This window comes from Prinia subflava, chromosome 5 (genome assembly GCF_021018805.1).
Source record: "Prinia subflava isolate CZ2003 ecotype Zambia chromosome 5, Cam_Psub_1.2, whole genome shotgun sequence".
NCBI classification, from domain to species: Eukaryota; Metazoa; Chordata; class Aves; order Passeriformes; family Cisticolidae; genus Prinia; species Prinia subflava.
This window is the reverse complement of record NC_086251.1, coordinates 47,321,325-47,337,815: the sequence shown is the minus strand read 5'-3', so window position 1 is coordinate 47,337,815 and position 16,491 is coordinate 47,321,325. Positions and strand designations below refer to the sequence as shown.

Sequence of the window (16,491 nt, the reverse complement as noted above, 5' to 3'; positions counted from 1 at the left end):
ACTCTGTCTCCTCACTGTTGGTCCCTGTACCCCCCTCGGAGGGGGACCCAGCAACTCTCCAGATGGAAAGGGTGTTTACCTGTGAAAACAAATGAACATAGAAAATGCAGAAAGGGAACGATGAGAGGCCAGAGGCTATTTTGAGAATATGGCTTCCTTTTCCTGCCCTCTCATTTTATTCACTGCTAGACTCAGAGGTCATCGTTCTCTTTCTCCTTTTTTCTTCTATTATAACTGCAACTCAGTGCTAATGGTAAAACTGATGGTTATCACAGTAAATGCTGAGAGTGTTTTCTTTCCCAAGGGTGCTTGGGTTACCTTGAGAAAGTAATATGAAATTTATTGCAGCTTCTCCACCTGTACAGTGAAGAAGTGTTGATGGTCTTGAAATTCCCTGCGTGTTCCCTGCCTGAGGCAATCTGCTAGCTATAAAGAGAAACCACTGTACATTTGTGCATGGCAAAACCATCTGATCTGACTTGAAGCTTCTCCCTTTACTAAATTTAAGAAAAAAACAATGGAGACTGTTGCTACAGTGGCAAAGTACCCGGCAAGGGATATGTGGGTGTTTGTTGAACTTTGGACAATATTAACTTTGTTAATATTGGGAAAATTAGATGATAGTTGTTATAAATGCCACATAGTGATAATGCAGTGATACTTTGAACTAATGATGTTGGATATTAATTCTGCTTCAGAGTAGTTGGAAAGCTCATAACATTAACCTGCAATGATAACCGCTAGAGGTGTTTTAGTAAAAAACCTGAACTGCAAGGACTCTCTTCCAACATTACTGATATTTAAGATTTTAGTGCCCGTGGTAACTGGTTGGTACTGGGAGTTTGCCTAGAAGAGAACATCAGGTGGTTGTAGCAGAAAGCAGCTAACATAACCAAATGTTTAGCAAGGCCAGACACTTTTGGTTTTGTTTTAACCTACAGACCTTACCAGTAAAACCTTCTGTTGCCTCTACTTCCCCAATCACTTCGTTTGTCCCATAGCACCACACTGTTGGATCAGGCATCCCTGTAGGGTGGAACAGCTTGTTCCCTGTACCCTCTCCTCTTCAGACCATCTGAAAACTTCCCTCTTCTGTAAATCCAACATGGATTTTTGTGTTATCTGCAAATGCCTCAAGGACCTCTCTTGCCCAGGCTGCATTCTCTGTTGCAGTTAGATAATAAGCTGATGGCATAGTGACTGTGTGCATGCTTCCTGAAACATTAATTTGCTGTCCAATACTATGTTGTGTATAAGCATCCAAATACAAGTTTCAAGCTTGATGAAAACTCATGGTTAAAAATCTTTAAAATCAGCTTTTGGAAATTAGTTGGTTTAATTTAAACTTAATTGATTTTTTTTTCCTTCGCATTTATAACATGCTAGGCAGAAAAAGTAGGACGAGTGCTGACACACCAGTTGCTCAGTTCTCTAACAGGTATTCCTCAAGCACTGTCACAACCTTTTTCTTCACTGGGAAAAAAAATTGTTCTGGAAATACTGTTTATCCTGAGTTAGAGACAAAGGTTTTCCTGTTTCAAAGTGAGCTTAACAACAACCTAAAAGTTTATTCCATAAAATGCCTATTGGTCATCACTGTTTGAATACTGTCCATGCATTTACAGTTTCTCAGTTTCTAGGTGTCGTTTTCTGTGTTTCTCCAGTGCTATCCATTCGGGTTTCTCAAAATGGTTTAGCAGTGTAACGTGAATTAAATCTTGTTTGTTCAGGGAGTATTATCCTGGAAAGGCTGAGCATGTTTGTGCTTGTTTCTGAGTCTTTAACAACCTTATATTTGAGCAGCTCTGAGGATGTTTGGATGTAGTGAAGGCAAAGCATGGCACCTTTTGCTAATGAGAAATATTTTTCTCTGTGAGCTGACTCCATGGCAGTCAAGATGACTGAGACAGTAGGATGTTACTCAGCATTAGTAAGAGTGGCAGGGCAAAGCAGTTTGTTTCTTTTGGGGACTGAGAGGTAGATCAAAAGTTGTTCAAGAGTTCCTGCTTCAAACAGCACGTGAGAGTATCAGATTGGTAACAGTCAACTTGGATGTTTGTTTTTACTTCTATTACCCTTAGTCACTGATGAAATTTGACTCATACATTCACATTAAAGTCATTTGCGTCTCTTAGGCCTTCTGTTTGCTACTAAAATATTTTTCATAATACTAGAAATAATGAAATGATCCCATTTTTTGTACCCTCTCTACTTTATTATTTTTTTTCTAGTTTGACAGATTTGTTTTCTTATTTAAACTTCAGCTTTGATTTGGCTTTTCAGTATTTGTACTAGAGAAACCTCAAAATTATTCCTGTGACACATGCCCCTGTGCCCTCACAGGATTAACAGTTTGTTTTAGAGTTTTCCCCAAGAAAACATTCTTTTTCAAGCAACATTTGTGCTAATAAATTACTTGATATTGTCAAAAATGCAAAAAGTATACATTTGTATACTTATTTGTATTTTGTATTTGTATTTTCTTATTTGTATACTATTTGTATACTTGCTACCTAGCTCTTGCTCATTATTCATCTTTGGGAAAGAAGTATTGCTATAATATGTAATTGATATTCCTACATCTTCCCATCCTTAACTCCTTTTTTCCTCTACTTTTGGCGGCTGCTTTTTCAGGAATTGTCACTCTAGTGGTTGCCTGCTTTTTTAGAGTCTTGGCACTTTTTCAGAGCCTGGACCACCATTGCAGTGTTGAGCTTGTAGTACAGATCTTTAGTTCTGAGCCTCTCTAAGTAAGCCTCACAACTTGCCATACACTTGCCTTGGGTTACTCACTCTTCTTCATGACAGTGTAGCAATTATGTTAAGAAATTCAGTGTATTCTATGTGAGCTGGTATCATGTGCCCAGCTAGGTGCTTACTGTGTATGTTTCATATAAACGTATAAGCTCCTCAATTTTTAGGAATGCTTGTAATAGGAGAAATTGCAAAAAACAGGTCTTGCACATAGTCTTCCTTAGAGAAGCTTTTGTTGTGTTGGTGTTTGTTTCTTGATAATAAGCTGTATTTTAATATAATTGTTCTCACTCCAGTGATCAAGGGCAGTGGAGCAGAGTTTGTGCCTCGGAGCTCTGCATGCTAATGTGTTTTGGTATCAGGCTTCAGTGTTAAATATAGTTGCTCAGTTTTAGAGTTTGATGTGAAATTTTTGATTATCCCAATAAAATATGCCCAGTGTATGGGAAAAACTGACTTCCTTTAAAAACAAGTGAGTGTGCTTGGTGCTGAGTTTCAGAGAATTCAGTGGGGCTTTAGGTCTGTTCTGATGGCCCGTGGTGTTCTTTTACTGTGTGTTAAGGTGAATTATTACAGTCCTTAGAGACCACTGTAGATTAACTGGAAGTGTGTTCAACAGATGGATTGCATTTTAGCTGGGTAGGTTTGTAATGTCAAGTGACAAGCCTTTAACACAGCACATTTCATATTCCCTGTTACTGCATAAACCACCGCAGGACAAATCTAAGATGAAATAAAATAGAAGTCAAGAGTAATTTGTCAGGACACTGTTACAAACATGTGTAGTCACTTGCACATGATTTGAAAAGAGAAATTGAGGATAAATCAAACAGGCTTTTTATTTGCAGCAAAAGTAGGTAAATTAGTCAAAGGTGCTGCTGGCAATAAAAGCAGGAAAACAGTGCTCCACAATTGGATTTTCTCTTCTCTGGGTCAAATCAATATTGCCACTAGGCACAACCATAGAGCTGTGTGTTCTGTTAATGTAGGTGATTCAGCCTGGAGTTAGTGAAACTAGGATAAAAAAGTCTGCTGCTATACATTTAATTGTTCAGAAGTAAATGTACACTTTTGTATTTAGTTTGATTAAAAAATAAAATTCCTGTGCAACTGTTGTGTGTCAGCTTTTCCATTACTTATTCCACAGGACTAGAAGTAAAACTAATTGTGTCTTAAAATGCTTTTTACATCTATAAAAGTACCTTTATTTAAATACACGTAGATTTTTTTTTTTTTTGGTGATATGAACAATGTGCACTGTGAACAATTTCATCTTTAAGCAAAATGTGTTTATCAGGACTTGTTTTGCTTCCCATGCCCTCTGATATTTGGAATGATTTAGTTCTCTTGAGTCTGGATAAGTTGATTTAACCAGTTCATAAAATTGTGAGAATGTACACGGAATGGATCATATTACAACCACAGACTCTTATTTTCATTTCCTTCCTCCATTGCTTGTTACTATTTTTTTTTTTGCTTGTTACTAGCTTACTGATACTTGGGTATATATAACAAGTGCTCTGTTCCAGGGATGTCTCACTGTTTGTACAGCTCCAGCAGATGAGATTTTGCTCCTGGATGGGACCTCTGCACTACTCTAGTACAAATAACAAAACCTGAGCCATAACAATGAATTGGGTGGATTGTTATGCCTGGGTCCTTCTGGGTTTTTTGAGCAGTTTTATATGATAGTCTGTTATATGCTAGCCAAATCTCACATGTGTAATTTTTAAAATAAAATCTGATCTTACATGATGTATTTACAACTGAGTATAGTTTTGTCATTTAGTGGGTTGTCTGCACCCTGCATAGACTGAGCACAGTTAAGAGTAGGTATGATTCCTTCACATCCCCTCCCACTGAGATTCCAGTCTACGATTGTCAGAACTGATTATTTTCAGCAGATGAGGCCACAGTTATTTTAGTGGCTTTTGGGTTTCCACTTCAAGAGCCTTTAGAAATGTGCTTTGTAATTTGCTGGTTTTCAGAAGGAAAGAAAAAATCCATTTGAAGACAGCTAATCCTCTAGTCCATCACATAATGAGTACAATTGTTGCAGAGATGAGCAAAGTTTTTAATCAAATTTTGTCATGTATATAATGTGTTGGCAGGGAAACAGTACTGAGTCACATACATGGTGTCATCAGGCATGCTTGCATGGTAAGATGTATATGGGAAACATGTCAATAAAACATTCGTGTTTCACTTCCTTGTCATTTCTGTGCACCAACTTGTTTCATCTTGTCTAATCTTCTGTGAGACCCTGCCATTTGGTTCACAGAATCCTGGTATGATTTCTCTGACACCATTAATAACTCCTCAGATAATTACAGCAACCCCCCCCAACCTTTACAAAGTTTGTCTATTGGAAGACCAATATATTTTTGTCTAAAATATCACCTCTTTGTAGGTTGCAATATAGATTTTTGTTATTATTTTTATACAAAACTGGAAACTTTGAAAAAAGCATGCTTGCAAAAACAACCCTTGTGTCTCAATTTGTTGTTTAATATGTGTTTTATTTTAAAGCTTGTTCATTAGAGTGTTTGTTCTTCCTTAGAATTCTGATTCCAGAAAAGCTTGTATTTGATTGTCCCTTGGCCTTGGAGTGGACTTTGCCTGGGAAATGCAGCTCCCAGCCTGACTTTATGGCAGCATCCAAAGGTGTAGGGGCAAAGCTGCCACCCCATCCTGCTGCTAGGAGGCGTTGGGCTGGTGCAGATGGCCACTGGCTCCTGCTGGGACCTTCTCTAAGGAGTCAGAGTTTCACCAAATGTTTCCCACTCCAGGGCTGATTGTGAGATCAGATCCATACCGAGGTTATCAGAGTAAGGTGTTGGCTGTGCTTTGCAGACAGGACTCTGCTGAGCTTTCCTGCTCTGTTGGCCTGAGTTCCTGCTGAAATGTAAGCCAAACTCCCTGGCTAGGTACTGTTTGCCTTTGCTGGTATAAATAAAGCTGATGATGGTTTTTCCTCGTGGGCATTTTAAGTAAGAAAGCACCATTTGGCTTCCAGTCAGCTGGGCAATTAGCATTTTATAGCTAAGCAATACACTTAAATGGAATTGCTTGGCTTGAGCATTGAATTACAATGACTGTTAGACTGCCTCTCTCCTTACATAATTTATTTAGTACTTCTTGTTTAGGATTCAGGCAGAGGTTAATTTAATTCTGCATGAGAAGCTAGTAGTTACTCTACATTAATGCTGTGCTGTATGGTAATGCAGGGGAAGGCTGGTGTGTAAAGCTTTTGTTTCCTGGGTCTCTCAGCCATGGAAAGGACAGTTTTACCTACTCCATTCCTAGCAGTTCATTCTTTGCAAGAGCTGTTGGCACACTTAATCTGTGACTAAAAAAGTGCATCCAAGAATAATACCTTAAGACCATTTTATTCCATGCCGTTGCACATGTATTTTTAAGAAGCAGATCTGTATTGAAGTGTAGCATGGACCAAGGAGACTTTGTTCCTGCAAAATTAAAGAAACCCACTTACCCTGTTGCAGGTAAATAGAGTGTTAATCTGTGGCCATGGTGACTTGAGAGGGAGAGCTTCCACTGCATCTCTTCTGAGGATCTAAGGCAAAGAGCAAACATCCGGTGTGTGATCTCGGAGGGATGAAAAGAGGACGTAAGAATATGCCTCAGCACTCCAGGAATGATTAGAAACTTTCAGATGGAGGGAATGAATGTGTTTATTCATGCAATTTAGTAAGCCTAAATGCTTAATTTGGTGCTTAGAATTTTATCCTTAATCATGTATGTGTCTTGATTTTTCCTAAGGCCCCTGACTGTTGGAATCAGTGTGAGGGAATTTTGGCTTTATTTTCTCTTAAGCTTCTTTTTAAAAAAGTGATTGCAAAGAGCTTGTAAATGTCAAGCAAGTTCACAGCAAGGGCTTACACACCAGAAGGCTGCTGAGAGAAACAGAGCATTTATATTTATGTTTAACCTTATGATTTCTAGGTAACTCACAGATGTTTCTTGGTGTACCTGTCCTGGAGTGCCTAGGTGCTTTCAGCAAAACTTAACTCTTGCTTCAGCAGTTCCCTCTTGTTGCTGGGGTGCCACGATTGTCCCAGCTGGCTTCAGGCTCCGTATCTGTGTGAGCAAGCACCTCAGTCCAGGTCTGAACACTCAGTGTGACCCTCACTTGAAAACCCTCCCCGTCAGTACAGGGTGATGTAACTGCTCGCTCAAACCTTTGTGGGCTTTATCTACTGAGTCTGGGTGTCTGGCTCAAGGAGTGTAAGACTTGGGTGCTGATCCTTATATTTTGTGATCATGGTGTTGGCTGTACCACCTAGAAATATCTGTTCTTGCAACCATTGCTGCTGTCAAAAGACATTGGACAAATCTCCTCAAGCTTAAAATATCCTGAAGGTGAGGAGCATTTCAGAAACCTACAAGCAGTGCACTGAGGTCTGACAGGGATTTGTTTTGATTCCTTAAATAACACTTCTGATACCAACATTATTTTTTCACAGAAATCTCATTAACAGCAAAAAATAAATAAAAAAGACAAACCGTAGCCTGAGGGAGTGACTGGTGACTTGCAGTAGCTGGCTTCTGAGTTGGATAAGCTGTAAATCTGGCAACTCAGTTTCTAATGGTTTTAATAATCTGGGAAATTGTTACCATGTGTTGTTGTTGTAACCTTTACTGTTTTAACCAGGCTTTGATTGTGCTGTAAAAACGATTAAAAGGCTTCTCACTGGAGGAATTAGACTTATTGCTTGTACAGTTGCTCTCCAGGGTACTCTGGGTTGCTGTGGGCTGTTTAAAATGTTTGAAAACCCTGTTTCCCTCTCCAGCAGCTCCTGCCTGGATGTGTTGCCCCTAGCCATGCTGGTTGCCTGAGGCAGAAGGACACACACACACCATCTCTGCCTCTGCTGCAGAGTCTCACAGCTGTTTGATTTCAAACTTAACAGCATCCTTTATGTGTAATGCAATAATATAACTTGCTGCTCCTGTGGGGAAATGGGCCATTTCATCTACCATTTCTCTTTTTGTCCGGGTTTCAGCGATGTGTCCCGGTTAACCCCATGCCCAGAGTAGCTGTACCCTGGGAGGTGGTTGGGTCCATGGGCCCCAGTTCACAGGCTGGAAACAGCCCAGTTCCCTGCCTGAAGCCTAAGTTTGGCTTCATGGGCTCTTCAAGGAGGAGTGATAAGATGTGAGGGTAGCTGAGAGACCAGGCTGAGGCATTTTATTCGTGTAAAATGTTTTTATTGTATAATAATCTGTGTTATTGCTGCTTCAGAGAAGGAAAACAAGAAAACATTGATAAATGATAGAAGTTGAAGAATTCCTGATTTGCTCTTAGGTGAGGGGGATGTTAGTTGTATTTGCAGATGTGGGATTTTGAGCAATCGATCTGACACATGGTCACATTATCCTTGTCAGTCACTGAGTGTCAGCTGAGCTTCACTAACTTTCTGGGGTTTCAGTCTGGACAAAATCTGAGCTAAATTCATCAGTATGGGAACTTTCCTTTAAGACTTTTATTTCACACTTGCAGCTATGTGAATGGATGGTTCAGTGGTACATTGGTTCACAAATGATAGTTTATTAAGTTGAAGTGACTCTCTTTCTCTAACTTGCTTTCCTGAGCTTGAAGAAGGAGAGCAGTGGCATTGACCTTCCTTTATAAAGTGTTGGGATCTGCTGGTGACCTGCACTTCGTAACAGTCAGGTGTTATCATCACAAGCATTAATCTGAAGGCAAAGGCTTTTAGAATAATACTGATAATTATCTGTTTAAATATCTCACTTTAAAAGTAAACGGGTCAGAGTACCACCTCTTGCAACAATCAGAATCTTTCAATGTGAGTTAACAAATCACTCTTCCAAGCTTGGGTCCATGTTAGCTTCTATTCAGTGACTGTCAGATTCTTGCCAGAAGATACTGAGCTCAGACAATTATGAGGAAGTTCAGTCGTGATTGTGTTGGGTGATATACTCAAATAATTTTGCAGGAGGAGCTCATGGGAATGTTGGCAGCATAAAGGTTAGCGGTAATGTCTTTTGTCTCTGCCAGTTAAATAGCCAGGGATCTGATGATTGCACAAAGACACAAATTCCTTATGCATTCCTGCCTCAGTGCTACTCCACGTGCTGGGTGACTGGTGGCAGAATTCTTTCTCCTCTCTTTTGCCATGGAAATTGCTGGTTAAAGCTCAATACTTCAGTATATGCAAAGACTGGTTTTTTTTGTCTAAAGCCTCAGTGCCATGCTGTGTTGTCATAGCACATGTTGCAGTCCAGCCATGTGCTCTTACATCCAATAGATTTTGCACCTGTTTTGGTAACTGATGCAAACATTGTTTAATGTGTCTCACATGCCCAAAATACAAAATGCATTTGGCTAATGAGTCAGCGAATGTTTGGTCTGCATTAGCCAAGCTTCACATTGCATAAAGGACAGTAGAAATTTTTTTATTAATAGTTCCAAGAATCCTGTTAGCTGTGACAGTGAGATATCTCAACTTTATCCAAAAACAGAGCTGCCAGTGAGTGTGTTTCAGTGTGGATCAGAAGAAAAAAATTAAATGTGTCCAAAACATTTTTTTAGAATATGCATTCTGATTTCTTATCAAAGGCTGCAGGCTCTCTGAATTATTTCCTCCTTCAATCAGGCTTAGTTTTCCTCCCGTGGTATAACTTTGAAAGCATAGAAATAACAATGGGTAGCTGGGAGTGGAAGTGTTTGGGTGAATGGGTGATTGTTTTAGGAAGTGTGTTTCTCTGCTGGGCTGTGGTGCTTTTATCCCCGGTCTGAATGCTTTGCAAGTATCAATGTATGTGCCCTTCCAGTGGCCTAGGGGTAGTCTGGGGGGTGGAGACAAGCCGGAAAAAGGCACCTGCCAAACATTTGGTAGAGTTGTATCTGTGAACTTTTGTTTCCTGAATCTCAGCACAGCATATCAGTCATACAGCTGTTTTTCTCCAAGGCTTTGTATGTGAAATAAAAACCTGCCTGCAAAATGTTTTATCCAGATCATCACAAGTGGGTACTGGTAACTGCAAGTCAAAGCTAACAACTGTACTGTTCTGCTCTTTGTTTCTGGGGTGCATGGCTGATTGTGTTACTCTTCAGAGTCCCCTTTGCAATGTATTTATTTGAACAACTTTAGGCATTTTGCCTGCCCCAGGGCTTGTAGCCTTTCTTCCCCCTTAAGCCATTCTGTGATTTCAGAGCAGCTTCAGACAGCTGGCATTCAGATGTTGAACCTGATGCACCTCCCTTCTGTCATCTTCCCCAAAATAAAATGACCCTTAAGTATGTAATGAACATAATTTAATTCTGTTTTACTCCTGATTAAAAACAATGCAAATAAACCTAGAACTTTACATCCAGTTTCTCTGAGCAGTGCCAGATGCCTGGTCAAGTGCTTTTCCCCACCAGAACGATAAAATAATTTGACCAGTTATTTGCGTTAGTCAGACTTCACAGAGTCACTTAGGTACCTTTGAACCAGCTGCATTTCTTGTGCCCTGAAACATGGCAGCAGCTGTATGTTGCACATCAGATGAATGCAGGTCATGCCTGGGGTGAAGGCATGAATGGCTGGTGTGCCTGGCATGGTCACGCATTTATTCTGATTAGTGCCATGGGACCCTTTAAGTTCCATATTAGCCACTGTTAAAAGAGGTGATTAGTGTATGTTAGCTGTGCAACCTGATGCTGTCTTCAAGTCATTTCTCTCTCAAGTGGGGCTTCCTCCTGTGACCTCTGACCTGCCAGTATGTTAAAAGCTTTGTAACTGATGAAGCTTTGTACTCTTTGTGGTGGGATTGATTTGGATTCCTTCACACTGAACTTTGTCTGTTCTCTTTTGTTCAGGAGGTCCTTCAGCAGCTGATTGTAATGAATTTACCAAATGTTTTAATGATTGGCAAAGATCCTCTTTCTGGTGAGTAGTTCACTGGGTTCTTCATCTGTCTCTTCTGTAATACTAAAAATAAATCTGTGATTTTTTTTTTGTTTTGTTTTCCTAAATGATTCTGTAATTCTGTTCTAATTTAGGTTGGATAACACCTTAAAGAGTCCAGCCCTTAACACTAAACTATGTCCCTAAGCACCACATCTATGTCTTTCATATACTTCAGTGATGGTGACTCAACCACTTCCCCAGGCATCCTGTTCCAATTCTTGACCACAGTTTCAGTGAAGAAATTTTTCCTAGTAACCATAAGAGTATTCTTAAGCCTCCCTAGGTGCAACTTGGAGGCCATTTCCTCTTGACCTATTGCTTGTTATTTGGGAGAAGAGATGAACCCCCACCTCACTACAACATCCTTTCAGGTAGTTGTAGAGAGCAATAAAGTCCCCCAGAGCTTCCTTTTCTCCAAGCTAAACACCCCTGGCTCCTTGTCAGACTTATGCTCCAGACCCTTCCCCAGCTCCACTGCCCATCTCTGGACATGCTCCAGCACTTAATTATCGTTCTTGTAGTGAGGGGTCCAGAAATGGACAAAGGATTTGAGGTGTGACCTCACCAGGGCCAAGGTGGTGTACAAGTCCAGTCCATGCCCTGGTCCTGCTGGCCACACTATTGCTGGAACGGACCAGGAAGCCAATGACCTTCTTGGCCACCTGGGCACTGCTGCTCATGTTCAGCTCTTGTCAACCAGCACACCCAGGTCCTTTTCCACAAGGCCGCTTTGCAGACACTCTGCCCCCAGCCTGTAGCAATGCCTGGGATTGTTGTAAAGGGCAGGACCTTTACTGCTTTGAGCCTCATACCACTGGCCTCAGCCCATTGATCTAGCCTGTGCAGATCCCTTTGCAGAACCCTCTTACCCTCCAGCAGATCAACACTCCCCCCAGTTCAGTGTCACCTGCAAACTGACTGAGGGTGCCCCCGATCCCCTTGTCCAAATCATTGATAAAGACATTAAATGGGGCTGCCCTCGATACTGGGCACTGGGGAACCCACCTGTAGCCAGCCACCAGCTGGATTTAACTGTTGGGACTGAGAGTTGCTCCTAAGGGACTCTGGCAACCAGTCTCCTAAACAGGCCATAATACAGACATGCTTTTTAATAAATTGTATGTATTTGTAGGCAAACTACAAAAATATTTGAGCATCTCTGAATCTCACAACTTTATGTATCTAGAATGTAACACTGAGGCATTTATATACTGGTACATATAAATATACATGTGTAGTTGCATGTGGTGCACATAATCTGTGTGATGAGTGAGTTCTTGCCAAAGCCAGAATAGCAGCTGTTTCTTTGTTTGAAAGTTTGTCTCTTCACCCCTTACTGACCTAGGATGTAGTCTGCCACAGGATAAGGATGTGTTATCCTCCTGGTGTTCTGTGTGCCTGTATTATGAGTTTAGTTCTTGATATGTGTAAACACCATAATCTTGCAGAATTGCCATAAGGTGTGAAAAAACTGTTGCAAGTGAAATGTGGGAAAAAATAAAAATGAAGATGGAGAAAAAATACTTATATGAAAAAACAGAAAAAAGTGAGGAAGGGAATGGACAAAAAGAAAAACATTTATCTGCCTTTGTTGTTTAGACAATGATAACTGTTGCACAAAGTATCACATCAGAAGTAAGGTGGAAGCCAGTGAGCTCATGTCCAGAGTCCAGTGCTTTTGGTGAGACAATAGGAAAGCTGTTAGAGCTAAAAATTAGGTTGACTTCTTTGAAACACATTTCTGAAATGAAAAGTTTTGTTGCTGTGTTTCTTACTTCTTTTTCTTTGTGCATGCCTGTTCTCTCTCTGCCTGAGCTCAGTGCCAGTGCCAAGGACATTGTATTTGTTTTTACCAAAGAAGGTAAACTGAATGGACCCTGTGTCAGCAGTGATGGAGAATGACATGGTAATCAGCATCTCCAGAACAAGCAAATGGCAGAAACCTTGGCAGAAGATTCTGTTTTGCTGCTCTTAGCAGCTGTAGAATGCATATGTACAAAAAGCATGTCAGAAAAGAGCATTGGCCGATGTTAGATCACTGAACTCATAGTCTTCACATTCTGTGTTAAAATTGAGCTGAGAGTAAGGAATCCACTTCTTCAGCAAGCAGAATAAAGTCTGCAAGTCTCAACTGGGCTGTAGAGGCTACTGTTGTGGGCAAGGAAGAAAGTTAAAATACAAGAGCTGTTGTTCTTCTCGGTCATATTGGCAATGGGCTGCTTAGCATCAGGAGTGCTACTGAATAGAAGCATCTGGGCCAGCAAGGCAGTATCTCTGCTGGCTTAGTGTCAATGGGAAAGGCTGGCTGGTTTCTTGTCACTGCCATTCCTGAGCGACAGCTGGCAGGAGACTCAGAATGTGGTAAATACAGTTTTGGTTCCTGGGAAAGCGCACATTTGAAAGCTGTCCTGTATTCAGCTATAATTTGCTATTATTAGCCTGCTGGCTTTTGCTAGCACCTTAGATCTGTCTTTGTGGAAAGTACATGTGTCTGTTGTAGAAAAGACACTGGTCACACATGTGTTCCTATCTTCTAGATGCTTTTATTACAACTGGAAAACTTTCTTCTCTTTCTGAGATCTTTTAGAATGTGGTGGGTTTTGGTGGTGGTTTGTTGTTTTTGTGTGGGTTTTTTTTGTTTGTTTGTTTTTTGTTTTGTTTTTTTTTTTTTGTTTTGTTTTTGTGGATTTTTTGTTTTGTCCTTTTTGTTTTGGATTTTTTTGGTTTTTTGGTTTGTTTTTTTTTATTTGGCATTTTTCGGTTTGGTTGTTTTGTTTTGTTTTAATGTTTTTGTTTTCCCCATTGCTGGCTTGTCACTGGCATTATTTGGACAGAACATGAGAAAAAGGATAAAAAATGCAAAAATGTAACTTCTGGATTGTAATGGCTAAAACTGGTGGGGTATGTGTGCAAAAAACACCCAAATTTCTCATTTAGCCATATTATATAATGATTTTTGAGAACCAGTCCCAGCTTAGACACAACAGAAGGTGGTGAGCAAAGGAAGGCTCCAGATGTACTTGCTTTAAAGAATGTATTTAAGGAGGAGAGTGTCTAAAAAGCTCATCTTAATCTTACTGTTGGGTAGGCATTCACTGGTAAGGTGTGAGAAATGGTTAGAGAAGTGGAGAACTAGAACTTCCCTCAGGAAGAAGAACCTGGCTGAGAGCTAACAGGAAGCTCAGAAAGAGGAACAGGAATGAGATGGCTGAAGCAAAGGTAGTAAAGCCAATGCAAAAAGCTGAATGAGGGAATAGGCTGTGATGAGCAGTGTGAGTGATGACCAGGTGATGATGTCTTTGTTACTGTCCTGCAGAGAGCAGTCAGAGGAAGGTAGGAGCACTTGCAAAGGGAAAAACAAGCAAAACAAAGATATTCTCTCTCTCTTTTAGTGAGGCAGTCCCCATCCTGTAGCTAAGTTATCTCACTGTAAGGTACCTCTTAATCAGAGGAAGAAGAATCAATCCCACAGTCACATTCCTGGAACAAATCCAATATTGCTTTGTGCTGTTTGAGCTGGAAAGGCTCTTAATGACTGTATTGTCTCCACAGGTCCAAGACCAGAGAGCTGTTACATTTGATTCACTGTGTACAATTGCAGCGACTTATTTCTTGTAGCAATGTTTTGCTATGCATGCTTTTCAAAATTTTACTTTTGCCTGCAAAAGCACAGCCAAAAGGGGTGTTACAGGCATTAAATTATAAACTAAACAGCACTGAGGCTGTGAATGCTGTTCTTGCTATTGAGCTACCATTTGGCACTCAAAGGTTGGGACTACTGAGGGCTTCTGCAGCTCTGCTTTGAATATATGATTATTGGAAAAACAGAGCTGCCGTCACAAAAAATGCAGTAGCACTTGGGTTTTTGCATAGGAAAAGGCACACATCTGCTGGGTTTATGAGCTTTACTTGCTTTCATGTCCTCTGAATAGTTTGGTTCCAGGCCGTGGCAAATTTGCCTACTTCATTTGTCCATGGGCATAAAAATAGCAGAAATATTTGTTAGAAGATGAAGACTTGCCTGTTTTCTAGAGTATAGGTAGCTAAAAATAAACTTGAAAGTTTAATTAAAGGATTTAAAACATTTTCCCAGGAATTTGACTTGCAGAACGATGCAGCTGATGTCAGAGGATTTATTCTCTTCACTGCACTTTGTGGTAGACAGCTACTACCATTAAATTTCCTCTTCATTTCTGTCTTTTCTCAATTCCTTTTCTTGGTGAACAGCTTTTCCAATTCATTACTGCACCACAAATCCCCCTGTGTTCAATAAGAGAATCATCAGGCTATTTATCATCTATGACATTGCTGTAATCACCTTTTCATATTATGTCTGGTTTTAGCATGCCTTATAAATGGTCACTCATTCATGTGGCTGCATGGGGAATATCAGTACACAGTAATGGTTGTGAACCTCTAGATGCCTTTTTAAATTTCTCCATTTCTAGACATTCTTCGTTTTACACAGCTAGTGAGTGTACTTGGAAACTGATGGCTCTTAATCTTTTGCAGCAGTCATAATCATGAGAGGGGAGAGATTTAAACTTGTTTTAGATCAAAGATGGAAATGAGGTTTTACTTGCCTAAAATAGGCTCATTTCTGTTCCTTCAAAAAACTTTGCTCTTTATATATGCTTTTCAAATTACATGTTAAATTTGTGAGTGAGAGATCCCAAAGTCCCGGCTAACAAGTGCCTATAGAAAACTAGTTTTCATTAAAATTGTAAAAGTCTGCTCTCACTTGGGTATGTTTGATGTATGGTTTCCTTCCTCATTTTGTTTCACCATCCTCCAGAGGCACAACAGTTCATAAAATATCAAGTTAATAACAAAACACTGCCTCAATAGTGTAAATTTAGCATTCCAGCTTTTCTCACTGAGGATGTTGCTGGAGTTGGGAAAAGCAGCACTTGCTTGTTTCACCCTCCCCACATTCTCTGCACAGCCTCCAGCTGCCACATGTGGCACTCCCTCTCCTGCTGGATGGAGTAACATCAGAGTAGAAATATGGAGAAACAGGCACTACCTGCCCAAAATTGTACTTACTTGGACGCACTTGTTCCCATTTCCTCTGATATCTTCCCATCCCCCCTCTCATTTTTTTCATTGTTTGTGTTCTCTCTATACCTTGATCCTCCTTTTTTTTTTGTTATTGAATCTCCTAATCCCTCTGCCCGCCTTCTCCCTGAGTCCTGCCATCTGTTTCCCAGCCTCCAGTCCCATGAGAGCAGAGGGATCTTCTGCCCAGAGGCACAGGGAGGCTCCCAGGATGCACAAGTGGTGTCTGGGCTTTCCTTTCCTTTATTTTCCTGGAAACCTGCTGGCTCTCTCTCATGGCTGGGAGCAGATGGGCTTTCTGCAAATGCTCCAGGTGGCTGGCTGGCTCCCTTGCAGCACAGACACGGGGCCTGAGAGCAACTGCCCTGGAATTTTAAGAAAATAAAAGTGTTTGTTTCTTAATTAGCACCTTTCTGTTTAAGCGACGGTTTGACTCTTGTCCGTTTTTCTTGTGTGTACCTCTCTGCAAGGAGCTACCCCAGACCTAAATGTTTGCCTCCTAGGTTGTAGGAGGACAGGTGTCTTGATAAGATCAGCTAATAGGCATGAGTAGACTCAGCAGACTTTCTTCCCAGCTGTCTGGGGAGGACTTGTGTGATCCTAGATCCCAGCAAGCCAGTGTAGGGGAGCCAGCACATTCCTGCTTATGAACTTGCACAAGGAACTTTGCCATCTTATAAATGGGCACAAATCACACTTTTTGAGAACTGTTTAGAAGGCATGATTGAATCGGGGATGAAGG

General features: G+C 40.7%; 1 protein-coding gene across 2 annotated transcripts in view; it reads left to right on the top strand.

Moving 5' to 3' along the window:
• CCDC88C (coiled-coil domain containing 88C) overlaps positions 1–16,491 on the top strand; it is a 97,368-nt gene that overhangs the window by 27,590 nt on the left and 53,287 nt on the right. For both annotated transcript variants that reach the window (XM_063399224.1, XM_063399225.1), the window contains exon 4: positions 10,601–10,670. In XM_063399224.1, the coding sequence (XP_063255294.1) occupies positions 10,601–10,670 (70 nt within the window). The remainder of the gene's footprint in view (positions 1–10,600; positions 10,671–16,491) is intronic.